The sequence below is a fragment of the Bactrocera tryoni genome, chromosome 3 (assembly GCF_016617805.1).
Source record: "Bactrocera tryoni isolate S06 chromosome 3, CSIRO_BtryS06_freeze2, whole genome shotgun sequence".
Lineage (NCBI taxonomy): Eukaryota > Metazoa > Arthropoda > Insecta > Diptera > Tephritidae > Bactrocera > Bactrocera tryoni.
The window spans coordinates 39,999,511-40,018,482 of NC_052501.1; the positions used below are offsets into that span (position 1 = coordinate 39,999,511).

The 18,972-nt window shown below is 36.6% G+C and overlaps 1 protein-coding gene across 1 annotated transcript; it reads right to left on the reverse strand.

Annotated features, from left to right (window-relative positions):
* Positions 1 to 74: 74 nt before the first annotated feature.
* LOC120772128 (spermine oxidase) lies at positions 75 to 14,851 on the reverse strand. Its single transcript, XM_040100544.1, has 2 exons — positions 14,696 to 14,851; positions 75 to 2,728 (listed from the first exon to the last, which is right to left on the reverse strand). Exon 2 carries the CDS (start codon positions 2,672 to 2,674, stop codon positions 1,151 to 1,153), a length of 1,524 nt encoding a protein of 507 aa, XP_039956478.1. The 5' UTR covers positions 2,675 to 2,728; positions 14,696 to 14,851; the 3' UTR covers positions 75 to 1,150.
* Between the last annotated feature and the right edge of the window lie 4,121 nt (positions 14,852 to 18,972).

Consider the following 18,972-nt stretch of genomic DNA (forward strand, 5'->3'; position numbering starts at 1 on the left):
TTGAAACCTTGAACCCCCTCCCTTTATTTTTAAGCGGCGTTGCCAACTGTTTGGAAATTTTAAAACAATATTGGTATTGGTGTTTTCAGCAAATATTTGTGTTTTATTAGTTTCATAAAATGTAGGCTAAATGTGTAGAACTTGTCTGAGCAGAAGTATACGCTGCTGAGAAATATAAATTTGGAATTTAATTCCGCGCGATAATTCTCCAGTATAATATACACAGGAGCTAATTTCACTTATTCTAAGTTGTTCTCATTAAAGTTTGTACAATATTATATTGTTATGCATTAAAAAGTTACATTAGTTTGCAAACATTACAATTCTCAGTGGTTAAAATTAATATGGATTGTTTAACAATCAAGCTCAATATTGTTTCTTTAAAATTTATTACGTGACTTTATATAATTATATAAGAATATCAACCATTGTTTGTGTTTTAATTTTGTACGTACGTAAATAAATATAGATTATTATACTTTTGTGAATATAGCAAAATTGTTGACTGTTACATTTTTTATTTTATTTTTTTTTTTGGATTTTTTTAATTTTATATTAATTTTTATTATTATTATTTTTTTTAATATTTATTTTTTTTTGTTAATAATCTTGTAAATTGCATGGCAACCATTATCATGAATTTTAATAACCGAATACGAAATGAAAAATAATAAAATCGATGAAAAGGCAATGAATACGTGACGCTCAAAAATAACAAGAAGAACGCCTGCGAGTATGCTAAGCGAAAGCACAATGCTTCACAAAGCAATCTCAAACAATTCTATGAGTGGTTTTATAGTTTTCCGAGCGTTGCATCACCGCTACCACTACTATTTTTTACAAAGAAATAAAGAGATTTTAACTTCGGAAATTAAGCGCAAACTAGCGCTGACTTTACTGTTAAAAAAAGTTATAGTTACATAATTACCGACTGATTTATTTTAGTTTTCTCAGTTGACTGGAAGTTAAGCAGGTAGTGTCTTTAATAGAATACAATTCTCTGTATATTTACTTGAGGATAGTAATGGAAATTTGTCGATTTATGTCTTTCAATATGCATATTCGGGACTCTGAATGCCTGCAACAGTGACTAACGTGAGACAAAATTATCCAACACGTGTCACTACTAGCACCCAAAGTCCTAAAACTGTTATAACTGTGCTCTTGGTTCTTTTCTGCCATTTCGTGGCATGCCGTAGAAATCCGCCAAGCGTTTCGCCTCGCGCCAACCCGCCTCCACAGCGCCATGCACGGTGGAGTAGTAGTGGTCACTGGTCGCTTCGCCGGCGAACTGCACGATCGGCTTATCACAACGTGTTTGTGGATAGAGTGGATTCGCATTCGATTCGCCGCCGTTACTTAGTGGCGGACTCGTGACGACCGTGAGCGGTTGCGCCAATTCGCGTGCGCTGGTGCCGATCTCTTCGGTGTTCATGGAACGAAATGAGTAAGAGCCACGGAAGTTGGCATTCGTATACCAGGCTGAAGTTCTAAAGCTACTTGGGTTGGGTATATCCCATTGCAAGAACTTGCGGAAGAGATACATGCAACCGTCAAGCACTTCATCTTCGGGTAATGTCTCCATGTGACGTCCGTTGGCACCAATAATCCAACCGCTTAAAATTTTTGGCTGATAGCTAACACAGTAAAAACCGAAGACATCTTCTAGCCAAGCGCGTGAAGTGCCACGTATTTCGTTGATGTCTTCCTCGCGCCACAGCATTGTAAAACCAGTCCAGTCGTCAGGCCAAAACTTTTCGGGGAATTCCACAAAGATCTTATTTACCGTGCCAAAAGCCAGTCCATCGATGGCACGTTGCTTCTCCACAGGCAATTTCGGTTCGAAAAGTGTTATTTGTTGTTCCTTGAGTACACCCAGCGATGCAGTGAGTATCACGTGATCAGCAATGATCTTCTCACCATCGTCACACTTCACTTCCACACCGTAATCATTGCGGCGCCAGTGAATTTGTGTCACGCGTTTGCCCAACAACACGCGCTTCTCCAGTACGCCCAATTCATTGTCCAACTCACGCGCTTTCGTCACCAAACGTAAGAATTCAATGAATCCTTTATCCTTCCAGTTGAGTAGTATGTCACCCTCACATTCCCAATATTCCAAATAGCCACGTCCAGACACCTCATCTAACGTGTCCGAGGCTTCAACTGAGTTCTCGAATTTTTGATAATTTTCAAAGAACTCTTTAGCTATCGCCATATCGATATCGGAATTTTCGGGTCTACGCAAAGCCTCGTAGAATTTATTTGTTAAATAGCTACCCAGCGAACCGCTGCAGTTCCGCAGTTCCATTTGACGTGTCACTAAACTGTCGTTGACTATATCCTTCAGCCGTTGACTCACACTTTCGGGCACAACCTCTCGATTTGAGCGTATACACTGGTAATTTTCGTAGACGTCGCCCGTCGATTCGAGCAAATTATGTTTGTTGGCTAGCTCAAAGATAATATTGTCTTTTTCACCGTGGCACCACTGTGCGCCCAAGTCTATGACATTCTCGCCGAACGGAATAGTATGCACACGCCCGCCAATCCGAGGCTCAGCCTCCAGTAGTAGTACATTTTGAAAGCCATAATCGAGCAGTCGTACAGCACAGGAAATTCCAGAGACGCCTGCGCCTATGATAACAATTCTCGGACCCGTACTACTCGTCATTACCTAACTGTGGAGTGCTCTTCGAATGTTCGCAATCAGGTGGTGTTAAAATGTCTGAAATGAAATAAGGTATGGAAAATAAGTAATTTAAAAAACTCATCGGTTAATTAAATAAATTTAATAATTATTTTAAATTTTTTGTTGTTTTTTTAAACCCGAAATGAAATATCGCTTTGATAAAAGTTGGTCGATAAGTTAACACTTTCTTGAAATTTCAAAAAAAATGTCTCCGGCAGTTGGAGAAGTAGCGAAAGTGACTGTCTGATGACGCATCTAGGCCTTTAGGAGGCCCATTTTGATACCACCAGGACCAATATTTCCTCCCTGAACCACCCCGTCCTTCTACTGAAGTGCATCAGTACATGTAGTATTAATTTTGCAATCACTGAAACGTCATCCAGAAACCGAGCGATAGTTGCAATTCTTTTTCTGTACAGAGACTTGCATTCGCATAGAAGATGTTTTACCGTCTTCTCATCTTTTACCTCCTGACAGCGTAAACAATATTCTTTGCATGGTGCACTTAGTATGCTGGCATGTCTGCCAATCAGACAGTGACTTGTTAGCACCCGTACTAGAGTTCTCTTTTTCAAGTTTAACAGTCGGCATGTTCGGCCGTTTGCTTGTTGCGCAAGTTAGGGATTGTTGCCACCGAGACTCGGCTATACATCTATAAGTGGTCAGAAGCATGTAAATACCTTCTTTTTCGGAGTCTAATTCTATGTTGGTGTCTGTTTTGGCTGGTTCAACTGCTTCACAGTTACCAAGCGAAACTCTGTACTCTGGAACCCATTGGAGGTTTATCGAGAAATATGTTGTTAGATCCACTAAGAGGTCGAGGTATTCTTTCACTAACTTTTACGAAACCATAGGAGACTTCAGTGATTTCAACGCCACTTGGCTATTCATATGGGTATATAAATATATTCCTTAATGTGAGTACGCTAATTGTCAGAACAACAATACTTCCTTTGATTGCTGTGATCTCCGTTTGGAAGACACTGCAGTGGTCTAGTAAAGGGAAGGCGATTTCTGTATCTACTATACCACCTATCACTCGATTATCTAGTTTGGTCCCATTCATATATGTATATGCTAATCCCTGCGCCGCTGTCTAACTCGCCCCATTCAATGCTCTCGGTAACTAACAATAGCTATGTACTCGTTAGAGCCGACGACATATCCTAAACCATAATCCACATAAAGATAATTATAGGTGTTATTCAAGAACAATCTAATCGAGTTTACAATGAATAAAAACAAAAAAAAAATAATAAGAAAAAATGTTAGCTTAGATGCGACCAGTACTCCTCAAATTTCATGAAGATATTTCTTCAAATAAAAAAGTTTCCCATACCTGATTTGCCTTATAATCTAATGTAAATTTAGTGGTCTAAAATTTGTGAAAAATATTTAAAAGAAACTAGTTCAGAGATTATTGTTGGTGTTCAACCTGGAATTACTTTCCTAAAACTATCCACCAGCGACTAAAGATCAATCATTATACACTCGCCTTGCAAAAATCTCATGGCTGTCTTCAGACAAGTGTCATTTTATCAATCGCTGCTGATTTCAGTGCACGACAATCTACGAGTATTTCCGGATTTTAGCAGGACGCCTTACGAGTCAGAATCTCAATACAGCTTTTACAGTTATATGTCCCAAACCAACAATGACAGATGAATGTGGTGAACGCGATACGGCAGCGAAGAATCGATAAGGATCGTGCACCAACTTGTTTATAGAATAAGGTCGGGTGAAAGCCTGCCCGACGATTTGCTCTGCTCTGCCCAATCTACAAAAAAAGAGACCCAATAATCCACGCCAACTACCGTGGGATAAGCCTCTTCAACATCCATATAAGGCTGTCGAGCGTGTTGTGTGAAAGTCCCATCATCAACAAACTGAGTGGACTTTATCAGTGTGACTTCAGGCCTGGAAAATCAACAATTCTAACCAGATAAATACGCCAAGTCTTGGAAAAGACGAGAAAAGAAGAACGACACACACCACCTCTTCGTCGAATTCAATGCTACGTAAACTGACATTGAGCAATACCAAAAACTCCGTCAGGATCGGGAAAGATCTCTCCGTGCCGTTCGATACCAAACGAGGTTTCAGACAAGGCGACGCCCTATCGTGCGACTTCTTCAATATACTGCTGGAGAAAATAAATCGAGCTGCAGAGCTGAATAGAGAAGGTGTAATCTTCTACAACAGTGTACAACTGCTGGTGTACTCCGAAGACATCGATATCATTGGCCATAACAACCGCGCTGTTAGTTCTGCTTTCTCCTGGTTGGACAAAGAAACTAAGAAAATGGATCTCGTTTCAAACAAACAGTCGTCGCACTCGCGACTTAGCTCCCACGTAACTTCGAAGTCGTAAATAATTTCGTCTATCTTGAAACTAGTATTAACACCAACGCAGAATAACTCTTGCCAACAGGTGTTACTTCGGACTGAGTAGGCAATTGAGAAGTAAAGTCCTCTCTCGACGAACAAAGACCAAATTCTACATGTCACTCATCATCCCCCTATTGCTATATGGTACCGAGGCATGAACGATGACAACATCTGATAAGTCGGCGTTATGAATTTTCGAGATAAAGGTTCTGATATAGCTCAGCGAATTAGGAAACAGCGACTTCGCTGGCTAGGTCCTGTCGTCCGAATAGATGAAAACATTTCAGCTCTGAGAATATTCGACGCAGTACCCGCCGAGAGAAACAGAGGAAGAGGAAGATCTCCACTCCGTTCGAAAGATCAGATGGAGAAGGACCTGGCTTCGCTTGGAATCTCTAATTGGCGCCAAATAGCTAAAAGGAAAAACGAGTGGCCTGCTTTTGTAAGTTCAGCTATAACCACATAAGGTCTACGCCAATAAAGAAAAAATGGAAGCAAGATATGATATTTCTATCTGATAATAAGAAAAAATGGAAAATCGCTCGACGGAGGTTATTTCCGTTACAATTAAGATTTCATACTAGGTGAGCTTCTCTTAGAAGTGTATCCACCAATTTTACAGTATATGAAACGCAAAAAAATTCGTTTTTTTACCCACCCTAATGTGCATATGTATGTTCAATATAGTGTTTACACTCTAAACAACGTGGTCGAAGTCTAATCAAACTTTTTTTCTATACTTTTCGTTAATATAATCATATATAAGCTAATTATTTGTATTAAGGGGGTATTCTGGTCTAGAAATTACAAAAAAATTGAATTCTTTTTAATATTTTCAAAGTTTAACTATTCAAGAATAGGTGTACAAGAGAGTTTTTCAAAATTCAAATTATTTTCGGAGATATAGGCATTTTTCTGACCCGGCATCCAAATTGGTTCGGCCGGAACTAATCGAACAAAAGACTTTACGCGAAACTTTAAACGCGTTTTTCTCATAACTGACTTTTTCGGAACGATACCCACGATTTCTCAGGATCTACTGGACCGATTTACTTGAAATTTTTATAGAGCCTTCTTTGTAGGCTTGTCTATGGTTGGAACTAGCCCCATCCCTAAACTTTTATTTTTAAAAAATTCGAAATAGTCAGAAAAAGTGATCCAAAAAAACTTTTTTTTCAGGCAGTCGCCATTTTGTGAAAAAAAATTTTCCCACTTTTCCGTAGTTCCGGCCATTGCGACATTAATCTAGATTAATAATCTTCTTTTTTTTGGTTTCAGATAACTAGGAGGGTTGAAATCATGGGTATGGTCACGTGGAAATTTTTAGAGACCCCCCACTTCGTCAGCATATAATTTTTGAAATTTTTTAGTTTTGAATTTTTTTCTGTACTCTTCTAAAATTAACAAATAACTAGTAAAAAAATGGATAGTAAAAATATGAATTGCCTTTTTTGTACGACACTTTAAAAATTACCTGAAAACATTCTTCGCCCTTAATTCAATAAAAATCGTATTTTCACACTTAACAATAACAACAAATAGTTTTTAATACAATTAAGCCAGTCTTAAATAAGCTTCTTAACACCTTCTGAGGTAACTATATACAACTTTTATTGCTTTAAGTACCCAAAGCCGGCTTACATTAAGTGGCGCTATTGCGCAAGGAAATCGCACATTTTCATTCATTCACTCGTGAACGCACATACATACGTCATTTATATATATACGTATTATACGTATGTATATGTATAAAAAGATACTTATGTCACCGACACTACACGCCCACTCATTATGCCGTCGTCTGCAAACAAATAGAAATTGTGCATTTTTCCACTTATTGCCGACTTTTTTGTTGCGTTTCGTTTCACTGAATGCTTAATTTTTCGCATTATGCACACAAGTAACAAAAACGACCAACAACAACAACACACAAAGCTTTGCTGCATTCTTATGGAAAAAAGCACAACCAAAGAGTTTTTCTGCGAATGTTCCAACAAAGCAGCCAACGATGCACTCTCATACTTACATATACCTGTAAGTATATATGTATGTACATATATACGTATAAGTAAATGTTGATGTGTGAAAATTGTGGAAATGCATGCCGAGCCCACTTTTGCAACTCATAAAGTGCAAATTCAAATGGTATAATGCAAGGTAATGGGCAGACAGAGGTGCCAGTAACCACACGCAACATGCAACGTATCAAGTGGCGTAAATATTTACAAACCCCTGCAGGAATATCAAGGACAAGGAGGCAAAAATTTCTGTTTTTATTTTACAACAGTCATGAATTAAAAGAATTGTAGCATAGTGAAAAAAGAACATTTCACAATTTAATACACTTTGGTGTCTAAGCGATCGAACTATTGCCAGAGTAATATTATCTAATAAGTGACGAGAGATTTTTCGTTATTCTTTTAAATTTTTTTGTGAAAAACTGGATCTGTTTTCATTTTAGGTAAAAGAAAGTTCGTACTTTGCTATAAATATTTGTTTAAGTATATCAAGATCCCATTCTTTAATTGTTTCGAATACCAAAAATTCTTAAAAAATTAAAGAAAAGAGGGTATTTCGAAGATTGGTACAGCAGCTACCAAATGTCATTATAAATGTATAGACACTTATTAATTATATTTTTTTTATACACTCGAAATTTTTTATTAAAAGTTGCCAAGAACTCAGTATTAGCTTTGCTTCAGTTTTAACTTGAAACTTGGCCGGCAATGGTCGACTTGGCAATGGGTGTCGCTTCAAGGCGAACTGGCGTATTTTGCCAATCATCCCTTTGTGATGGACTGCTTTGTATGTATCATAAGAGATAGGTGAATGGGTAATACCACGGCCATTGCTAATGAGTTACCTGCGATATCATTCCAAGTGTCGGTGAAAGATGAAGCTGCTACCACCGGCAGGCACAACGATCCTATAAGCTGTATAGATAGCGAGCGCATCTCCCTTGCAACCGGAGTAAGTTGCGATGGTTGTAGTAGGTGGCCGAGGATTCCAACTCCGGCAACAAGTAGTATGGTGAACAGGCATACTGAAAGCCAACTACTAGAAGCCAATGGAAAAGGTTCAGAGGCTCGCTGCATTGTGCATAACGGGATCTTTAAGAACAACTCGCGAAATATATTAGTAAATTCTATTATTTATCGGTAACTGATCCTTGGGTGGTCTCAGAACAGTTCACAATCAAAAATGTCTGAACACCTCATATGTACAATTATTACATATATCATTATCTTAAGTATAAAGTTCTCGTTTTCTCTACAGGGTGGATTCATGAATGGAAACGGAAGGTATGTTTATGCTTATTTCAATAAGAGCTACAATAACGCCTGAGTATATGAAAAGTATGTTCTTTTGTTCAGAATTGAACGTTGGCGATTTAATTGTGTATGTATGTTGAGCAGAGAACTTGCAGACATTTCTAGGTATGTAAAAACAGCCGAGTTGTTTATAAACAAACTTGACATTAAATAAACTGTCTGATGAGAAATATCAGATAAAGGTACATACATAAGTATCTAGAAAACATAAATATTTAAAGAAGTGACACTTAAAATGGCACCGGGCCGAACTTTGATTTTCTCGAAGTCTAAAGCAAAATAAATGTATAAGTTTTATATATCGAATCAATTTTAAATTCCCTTCACAGTAAACTTAAGTGATTATGGGTATTTTTTGGAAAATACAACAAATTCGTTGGATATTATAAAAATGGGTGCAGTAGTTTCTGTGTTGCCAATGGACCCGGCTTTGTTTAGTTTACTTCTGTACTTCTAAAGATCCTATCCCATTCATTTGCAATGTCAGTCTAGCTCTAGGATAGGTTAGGTCTGTTAATCAGACATTCCATTTGTACAGCTAAAAAGGCCGCTCGTTGTTTTGTCCAGAACTCCTTAGTATTGACCGAAACAAACGTCGCATATCTACAAAACATCTTCAGCCTGTCACAAATTTGTTAAGGCGGCTATATCAATTCTAACCAATTTGCCGGTCATAGAAGTCATGACTAGCGAGAGAGGATTCAACATTAGCCTGGGATTTCACACCACACGTGTGCTGGTTGCAAATTCCAGCGATTTCGCTGCGATTCGCTGTGACTAAAAGAAGTCAAATAAGGAAGAGACTTGATTCTATTGCTAATGAGGTCACTGACATAAACTGCTGCTGTAAACACACTGACTGACAGTTCGCGCTAATTTTTGGCATCATAATTAAGGACAGTTGCAGCAACCTTGGAAAACAAAATTTACCTGTCTTCCATATAAGCGGGCGATGAGAGGGAGGAAATGACGAATTCCAGATACTTTCTTGACAGGGTGTATTCGTTCTCTTTGCATTTTCATGCATACATACATGTGTTCATATGTAGTATCCATGGTATGTATAGTATAATGTTTGTTGTCATTTTTGCAAGCTTTCCGTTTCCAGTAAAGATAACAAAAAATTGTCCAGAGTTAAGATCCCTTAGTCTATGTGCAAATAAACATTTTTAATTGAGTTTAAATATCAATCAATTATTTCTATAGAAAAGCGATTTCTTACGTAGTATGTACGAGTTTCTATGAGCGGCATATGAATTTTCTGAAGAAAACTTACATAAGTTCTGATACGAAATAAAAAGTGCCTATCAAAATGTTCATATCAGAAATTAAGTTTGCGTAAGAAAATATTTATTAGCGGCAGAGAAACTCCCAACGAAATTATTTCTTGTTACCCCCAATTGCCATGAGACTTCAGTCTGCTTAATTGACCTAAAATCAAGTATTTCAACAATGTTTCGCCAATATAATATATATGATAAGGACATTGTCGGCTCATACTAACGCTACGATTTCTGCTTCAGCTTAAAGCGATTCATAATGGTACGAATCGTATTTTCTTTGTATATATCTCATTCTTTACTGGTGTAGACACCGCTTACGCGGTTATATCTAAGTTAACGTCAACGCACCAGTCGTTTCTTTTTTCTCAAGGTTGTGCTAATTGAAGATTCCAAGCGAAGCCAGGTCCTTCTTTACCTGATTTCTCCAATGGATCGGAGGTCTTCGAAAACTTTCAAAGCTGGAGTATGCTTTTTCATCCAGACAACATGACCTAGCAAGCGCAGCCGCTGTCTCTTAACTCGCTGTACTATGTCAATGTCTCGTACAGCTCATTGTTCCATCGACTGCGGTACTCGCGGTTGTCAATGCGCAAACGACCATAAATCTTACGCAAAACGTTTCTCTCGAATCCTCATAATGAGTCCACCATCAGATGATGCCATTGTTCATGCCTCCACACCATATAGCAGAATGGGAATGCTAAGGGACTTGTAGAACTTGGTTTTGTGCGTTACTCTTCAATTGCCTACTCAGTCCAAACTTGTTTGCAAGAGTGATTCTGAATTGGTGTTTCGGTCTTATGGATAAGACCAACGTGCATTGTATATACATTGTATGTAAGTATATTCAATAATAATATCGGGTAAATTTTAGCACAAATAACGCCCCTGTTATCTGCATAAAAATTCCCGAGATTGGACTATACGTTCTCTAGCCTTTAGATACCTCAATATATATCTCTAACTTTATACTGAGGACTCCGGGCGCGCAACCCTCTTTATCATATGAACAGATATTTAAAAACGAAGAATGTGGAAAGCATCAGGAATTTAAACTGAGCATAGAACAAAGTAGCCATGCGAAATATAGGACATCGGTTCCCGCTGCAATAAATAATTTATGAATATACATGTCTATTTGATTGGGCATTTCTACGAAAAATAGAAAAAAATTTTGGCCTATATATGTATATACAAGGTCTGTCTCAAAAGAAACAGGACTGTTAAAAAAACAACAAAAAATTAATATTTTTCAAAGTTGTATAATTTTATTCAAAGTGGTTTCCTTGTGCTTCGATACAGACGTTTAGCCCGGTCAATTAGCATTTCAAATGAGTGTTTAAGGTCATTTTTCGGAATGCTCTTGAGAATATCGGTTGTCGCCTTTTGGATAGCTGAAATGTCCTGAAACCAGTGTCCTTTCATGGGCAAATGAAGTTTTCCAAATAGGTAAAAATCACAGGGTGCCAGATCAGGTGAGTAGGGTGAGTGATTAATGGTTAATATGGAGTTTTTTGTCAAAAAATCAGTGACTTGCGTCGACCGATGGCACGGCGCATTATCGTGCAACAGGCGCCAGGACCCTGCCTCACGGTATTGTGGTCGAGCACGACGAATGCATGACAAACGACGCTCATAACACCAAGGTAAAACACAGCATTAATCGTTTGGCCAGGTGGGACGAACTCTCGGTGTACAATACCCTCGGAATCGTAAAAACAAATCAACATTGTCTTTATTTTTGACTTCTGAAGACGACTGACTTCTGATCGTCACAGAGGTCCTCACGACCTTCTGGAATCGCTTAAACCACTCATGCACATTACTACGGGATAGGCACTGATCACCATAAACTTTTTTCATCATTTGAAATGTTTCAGTAAACGTTTTCCCAAGTTTAAAACAAAATTAAATATTTGCTCTTTGTTCAAAATGCATTTTACGACCGATGACCAAAAGCTGCTGTCACTTTTTGATCGATAACATCGATTGTAGTTTTCCAATTGTCTTAAAATTTTTACGACTTTTTATTTCATATACCCACCAATAAGTGGCGCCACCAGAAACAGTTATATTTAAAAAGTTCCGTTTTTTTTTGCGACAGACCTTGTACATCTACGATTAGAATCGAAGAGTGGGAAAAAAATAGTAAGACTTTTAATATAAATTTCACGCGAAAACCTATTCGTCAAAATTTTTTATTGTAGTTGTATATATCTGTGAGTGACATCTATGCAAATGTCACATCAAAATAGTCATTAGTGTTTAGTATACGCGTGTCTTTCTGAAGTACATAAAGTGCATTGGGCGATTTTTACAATGAGTGAAATTATTCAACAAAGAAGCTCCTTGAAATTTTGTGTGCGGAATCAAATTTCTGATACCAAAACGTTCAGAATAATGGAAAAAGTCTCGAGCAAGTGCTTTTTTGACAACGAACCATGTCCAGAACGGAAAGCAAGGTCAACTGATGATGAACACGACAACAAAATAAAGGAATTAATGCTTGATAATCGACGGTTAACAGTCACTGATCTCAATGGTATCGTTGGAATATCGGAAAGATAAGTGAAAAGCATTTTGAAAGATTAAATATTCCTAATAAAAGTGAAAGCACGATTGGTTCCAAAATCACTAAATTTTTTCGAAAAACAGCGTCACTTTAACGCCTGTGAAACAATGCTTTCCGACAACCAGGATGTCGTGAAACGTATTATTACTGGTAATGAGTCTTAGATCTATGCTCATGACCTGGAAACAAACAATCAATTGGCCATAAATCGTAGGCAAAGGTGACCCGAAGCAGAGAAAACCACGGGAAAGCAGGTCAAAAATCAAGGTTATGTTAACAGTTCTTCGATTATCGAGGTGTGTTGCGCTGCGAATTGCAGTCAACAAGGAATATTATTTGATTATTATGCATCGTTTGCGCGAAGCTATTCGTAAAAGAGGGCTGAAGGTTGTTCCGGAAATTGACTATAACAACTGTTTTGGGGATTGGGACAAACGTTGGCACAACTGTATTTAAACCAGGGTGAACTACTTTGAGGGGAATGACATAGATTTTGAAGAATAAATTGAAAATTTTAAACTATGAATAAAGTTTTACTATTTTTGCTCATAGTAGTACAGTTACGATAATGCAATTTTTCTTCACGGGGCACATATCCAGAAGTTTTGAGAACATTTATAATTAGGCCTGTGCTCAGCAATTTAGTACATAAGCAATGTACGGTTTTATGCACAACTACATGAGCAGGATATATTAAGTTAGCCACGGAGATTGTAAAACCCAAAAGGAAACGTCCCTATCAAGTATATCACAGACAGAAGTGATTAGCATAATGAGCTGAAATTTCATGCCCGTATATATACGAACAAGTACTCAGTGCTTTGGAATTGCCGACATCGAACCACCATAGAATATAGTGGCTGTATAAGCTGGCTGAATCAAGTTCTTGAATGGACAACTATTTTTTTAACGGGATATCTTTGATATGAATTATTATCCAAGACAACAATAAAATCTCTGAAGAAACTGCTCAGATCGGATCACTGTATCATATAGCTGTATCATATAGCTGTCATACATATGACTGATCAAAATCAAGTTCTTTTATTAAAATTTTTGTATTTGTAAGGGATATTACCATAACCTTGGGTGCAACAGAAGTTAACGTTTTTTCATGGCCTTGCTATGATATTGTATTAACTACTCAAGCAATAAACCCGCCGGCAAAGCGAATTTTTCTACAGGTTCTCGTGCTTTTCCCGCGGCATATGTATGTATATACAAACATAAATGTTTATTCCTTTTACATTTGAAATATATACACAAGCATGTACGTATACAAAGTATGTGAATAAATATTAGGAAAATTTTATTATCTCTGCCGGCTTCTATTTATTTTTAGTTCGCAGAGCGAGCATAGGCTAGCGAATAAAAATGTTGGTATCATAGCATATGCACGAGTACGTATGTATGTATACAAAAACGACAGACACAGACACAATATGGAGCAAAAATATAGCAACAATATTGATTATGGTCATTTAATTAATCAGCGAATGGAAATAAATTTTAGAACTCTTGTGTAATAAAAAGTTCGATAGAGAGTGAGTCAATTCTCCATCACAATTGGGAAGCAAACAAGCTTATTGAATCTAAGAGAGGGAAATAAATTATGCCACTTAAATTTTTACTCCTTGATTTCGATCCGGTGCAACTTTTTTCTTAATATATAGCTTTTAATTAAAAAAAATTTCTAAATTTTAGCCAGTAGATACATCTATCTTTCAAAATTGTTACAAATTGAAGAAAAAATAAAGCGTGGAAGATTGCTTAAGAGCAATGAATTAAAAATCTTGTCAATTTGCACTACTCTTTAATTTTTAAGATAAAATTTTGTTTATGAACACTGCTAAATTTTTCCACATTACTGTATACATACATACATATGTATTTATGTACATGAAGCTTCTATATGTATGTGCATATGAATCTGTAGCACTGCGCTTGAGAGGTGCTTCATGTTCCGACTAGCTTATGATATTGAAATCGTTTTGAACTTGTGGTTATCCCGTGTATTTTTGTTGTAGAAAAATTGATTTTCGTAGCAAGATTTAGCGCTGAACAACCAAACAAGCCACAAGCCAACACACACACACCAGTCGCCAACCAAGCAACAATCCATTAAACCACTAATGACCTTCAGATAAGTTTTTGCATCTCAGACTATTGCCGCCCAGCAACTGCTGCAACTTTCATTGCTATCGAGGAATAGTCACCATAAATTAACAATTTATTTAATTTTTTTTATTAATACACTTTTTATTCTGCCTTGTTCCTCTTCCGTATGTTATGTTTTGCACATTTTCGCCGCGCGTTCACGTGCTAACTCGGCTAGGGTGGTTGCTGGGCTGCAGACAACCACACAGACACGCACCATACACGCTGCTTTTCAGCCAACGAAAATACACATTTTATAAAATAAACTCACTTGCTTTTGAATTCCCTTTACTTGGCACCTTTCTAAGCAATTATTTTTTGTATTAATAATTAATTTGTGCTTATAAATTATTATTTTGTGCAATTATGTATATTTTCAATCGAACGAACACTAAAGCGCCGCCAACGAAGCACACGTTTCTGCTGCCGACATTACTCTGCCGCTCTCAGTAGTTTGGTTTGCCGTTTCCACTGTTATCGACGTTCTACAGCAGCAGCCGCCGCTGCTACAGCAGAGAATTTTACATATTCCTTCTATTAACATTCGTGGCTAAAGTTAGCAGCGCGAATTTAACAGTGGAAATAAGTAAATTCAAGAATGTTAAATCCGTTTAAATATTGTGTGCTGTTGATTTTGCAGAAATGTTTGTTGTTTTATATTGCATGTAATATACATATACATATCTATGTACATTCATACATATGAACAAAATATCTTGTAAAAATATAAATTATATGTAGTTAATATTAAAAAAATATTTATTGGTTTTAACCTTATAAAACACAGCGCAAATAGCATATACAATACAATCATGTTAACTTCTTCAATGTCCACTGTAATTCTAAAGAGTGTTAGTTTGAGTAGAGAAAAGAAGAATGTTAGCTAACATAGAGCCTTAACATAACTTCACAAATAAACAATAAACAACTTTAATTGCAAGAACACCCAGTAAGCATAATGAGGCCTTCGAAAATTTTCATAAGCACAAAACTCTATTGGTAAATAAACAGCACAAGCACATTTTTACAAAAGCTCAATGGAACTTTGTTTGGAAAAATATCGTAAAACTGACGAACTAGAAAGGACGAAAGATTCTTAAAGAAAACTAAGCATCAGCTTAAGAATACTGTGTAAACTTACAACAAGATTACAAGACCGATTTAAAAACGCAGCCGAGACTAAAAGTTGCAGCAATCATTTAGTAACGATATTTCAAATCGAACCAAACAAAATCAGCTTAACGAAGTGGGAATATAAAGTGACCTGCAAAAAACCACTCTTGACCAGAAAAATTAAATAATAGCGGTTAAGTTGGGCTAAAAAACTTAATTTGAAACCGCAGTTGTAAATCAAGTGCAATTTGTGATGTTTTCTGACGATTCGAAAATTAACTTTATTGGGTGTGATGGGTATCAAACAGTTCATCGCAGACGTGGTGAACGAATCGCAGAAAATTGCATTCTTCTTATCTTAATCTTGCATTCTTCTTAATAGTGCGCATCGGCGAAAATCTGTATTGGTCAATAACCAGCTAACATTTGTGGTTAACATTTTATGGTTAACATTACGGAGAATAATGTTAATGTTAATAGCAGAACCGGCTTTTTGACATTTATTTGCGAAATATTTGCATTACAGAAGCTTTGTTAAAAGTTAAATTTTGTCATATTAGAGATTCATAATGAATACGAAGTTCCCAATATGTATACAAAATGGATGATTCATGTTTTTGTGATGTACCGTAATTGAAGACCTAAAGACGACAATCCAGCCATGACCTCGAATGTAGAGTAAACATGTCAAATGAACGAAACCATGTCCGATAAATAAGAGAATGTTCCCTGTTCGCATGAATCAATAGTACTTTACCGAAAAAATAATTTAATTTAACGTTACACAAAAGATTCTAAAATATGTACTTTATTTCTTTTGCTTTTGTGTGATTTCATATAATAACATTTACTTTGACTTTAATGAAGTTAGCACCTTGCGTTAGCTATAAACGCTGGTGCTCCGTGATTCCCAAAACTGCCAGATATGGAGTATCGAACCCTTCGACAAAAAATACACACAACACGACCACAAATTTGTTAAAAGTGTGTCTACCGAGAGAGAAAAAGTCTGACTGTTGAAAAGAGGGTTATAGGCCACCTTTACTTCCTCCATATAGCTTTGGCAACTTGCATTCTAGTCCATGGAACAGTGTCCAGTAAGAAGATCTACCACTGCGGCGAGATGTACCCTGCTAAAAGCAAGTAGTTCAAAGGACCTCTTGCGTTTTTTCTGGATCAAAGATTCTGTTTGCTGATGAGCCAGTGTATATAATAATAAAATTTCCTTAACAGAATTTTATTTTCATATAGGTTACACTTAGGTTATATACATACGTACATAGTTTCAATTTCCAGATTCTTTGGGTAAACTAATTACATATATTATTATCTGAATCCCAGTTATTTCACCATAAATTAAAAGTTCATAAATTTTCACGTGTTCCACTTCCATTAAGAGGTTATATACAGTTAGAATATTCAAAAAGTTGATTAAAATTTTTTTACATCCTATATATTTAAGAATACTTACAGAAAATTTCACATCGTTCCGGTGAACATTTTCGAAGTTACACGCAAATTTTAAAAGATGTTTCGGAGTGCTTTGAAGTATAAGGGCAAACTTTAAACGCGTTTTTCACAAAATGGTCTTTTTAAAGTCGGTGACCAACATTACTCGAAAACGGCTAAACCGATTAGCCTCAAATCTTTATATATAAAAAGTACATGTCACGTTGTTTGTCCGCGATGGACTCTTAAACTACTGAACCGAATTTAGTAAAATTGACCACACTGTGTCCAGTTCGAACCAACTTAGAAGATAGGATAGTTAAAACAATTCATAATTAATGAATTCAGTGAAAGCTCTTTTAAATGGACGACCTATTAAGCGGACATCTGCATTAAACATGCACATTATTGATGTTTATTAAGTATAATCAATTAAGTGGACAACTCGATTAACTGGACAGATAAGCTGGTAACCAGACATTGAGAAAGCAGCCTTAAATTCGTAATTTTTTGCAATCTCTTGGATTCTTATAACTGTATTGAATAGTTTATTATATGAATAACAGTATAAAATGTATACCACAGCAAGGCGTGGCCGGATCCTCTAGTTTCAGATATATTTTTTAGTAACTAATCGAAAATATTTTTTCACCGATAATTATACCCTGAACATGGTATATTAAGTTTGCCACGATGTTTGTAACACCCAGAAGGAAGCGTCGGAGACCCTATAAAGTATGTATATATATAAATGATCAGTATGTTGAGCTGAGTCGATTTAGCCATGTCCGTCTGTTCGTCTGCATATATGTATACGAACTAGTCCCTAAGTTTTTAAGATATCGTTTTGAAGTTTTGCAAACGTCATTTTCTATTCAAGAATCTGCTCATTTATCGGAACTGTCGACATCAGATCACTACAACATATAGCTGCCATACAAACAGCACGATCGGAATCAAGTCCTTGTATGGAAAACTTTCACATTTGACGTGGTATCTTCACGAAATTTGACATGAATTACTGCATTGTTCAGATCGGATTACTATAGCATATAGCTTCCATACAAACCTGTGAATGAGATATTAGCTTCGGTGCAACCGAAGTTAACGTTTTTTCTTGTTTTTTTTTTTATAACTTTAGTGCCTAAAAAGGAGTTAATTTTTGAAAGAAGTTCGTGAGATCCACTAGATCGTCCTGACGGATTTTGATAACATAAATGAAATATAAGAATAGAAAAAGCACAAAAACTTATTTCTTTTAAATTGTCGAAATCAAGGTAGGTTAAGAAGGACACCTGAAAAAAGTGATTTTTTGGAATTAAGAAACACAACTAGAAGGTCTGCCGCAAAAGAAACAGGACTGTTAAAAAAAACAACAAAAAATTAATATTTTTCAAAAGTTATATTTTTTTATTCAAAGTAGTTTCTTTGTGCTTCGATGCAGCGTTTAGCCCGGTCAGTTAGCATTTCAAATGAGTGTTTAAGGTCATTTTTCGGAATGCTGAGAATATCGGTCGTCGCCTTTTGGATAGCTGAAATGTTCTGAAACCAGTGTCCTTTCATGGGCAAATGAAGTTTTCCAAATAGGTAAAAATCACAGGGTGCCAGATCAGGTGAGTAGGGTGAGTCATTAATGGTTAATAAGGAGTTTTTGGTCAAAAAATTAGTGATCGACCGATGACACGGCGCATTATTGGATTCGGAGCAATTTTTGCTCTTCAGTCAATTTGTGCGGAACAAACTTGGAGCACACTTTCCGTAGACCCAATTTATCTATCAAAATGCGATGAATGGAGTCTTTGGTGATATTTAACTCCATTTCCATGTAATGCAAAGAAGATTTCGACTCATTCTTAATAAATTCCTGCACTTTTTTAATATTGTTTTGGGTAATCACTGATTTTGGCCGGCCCGACTTCTGATCATCACAGAGGTCCCCACGACCTTCTTGGAATCGCTTAAACTACTTAACTTTAACTTTTTTCA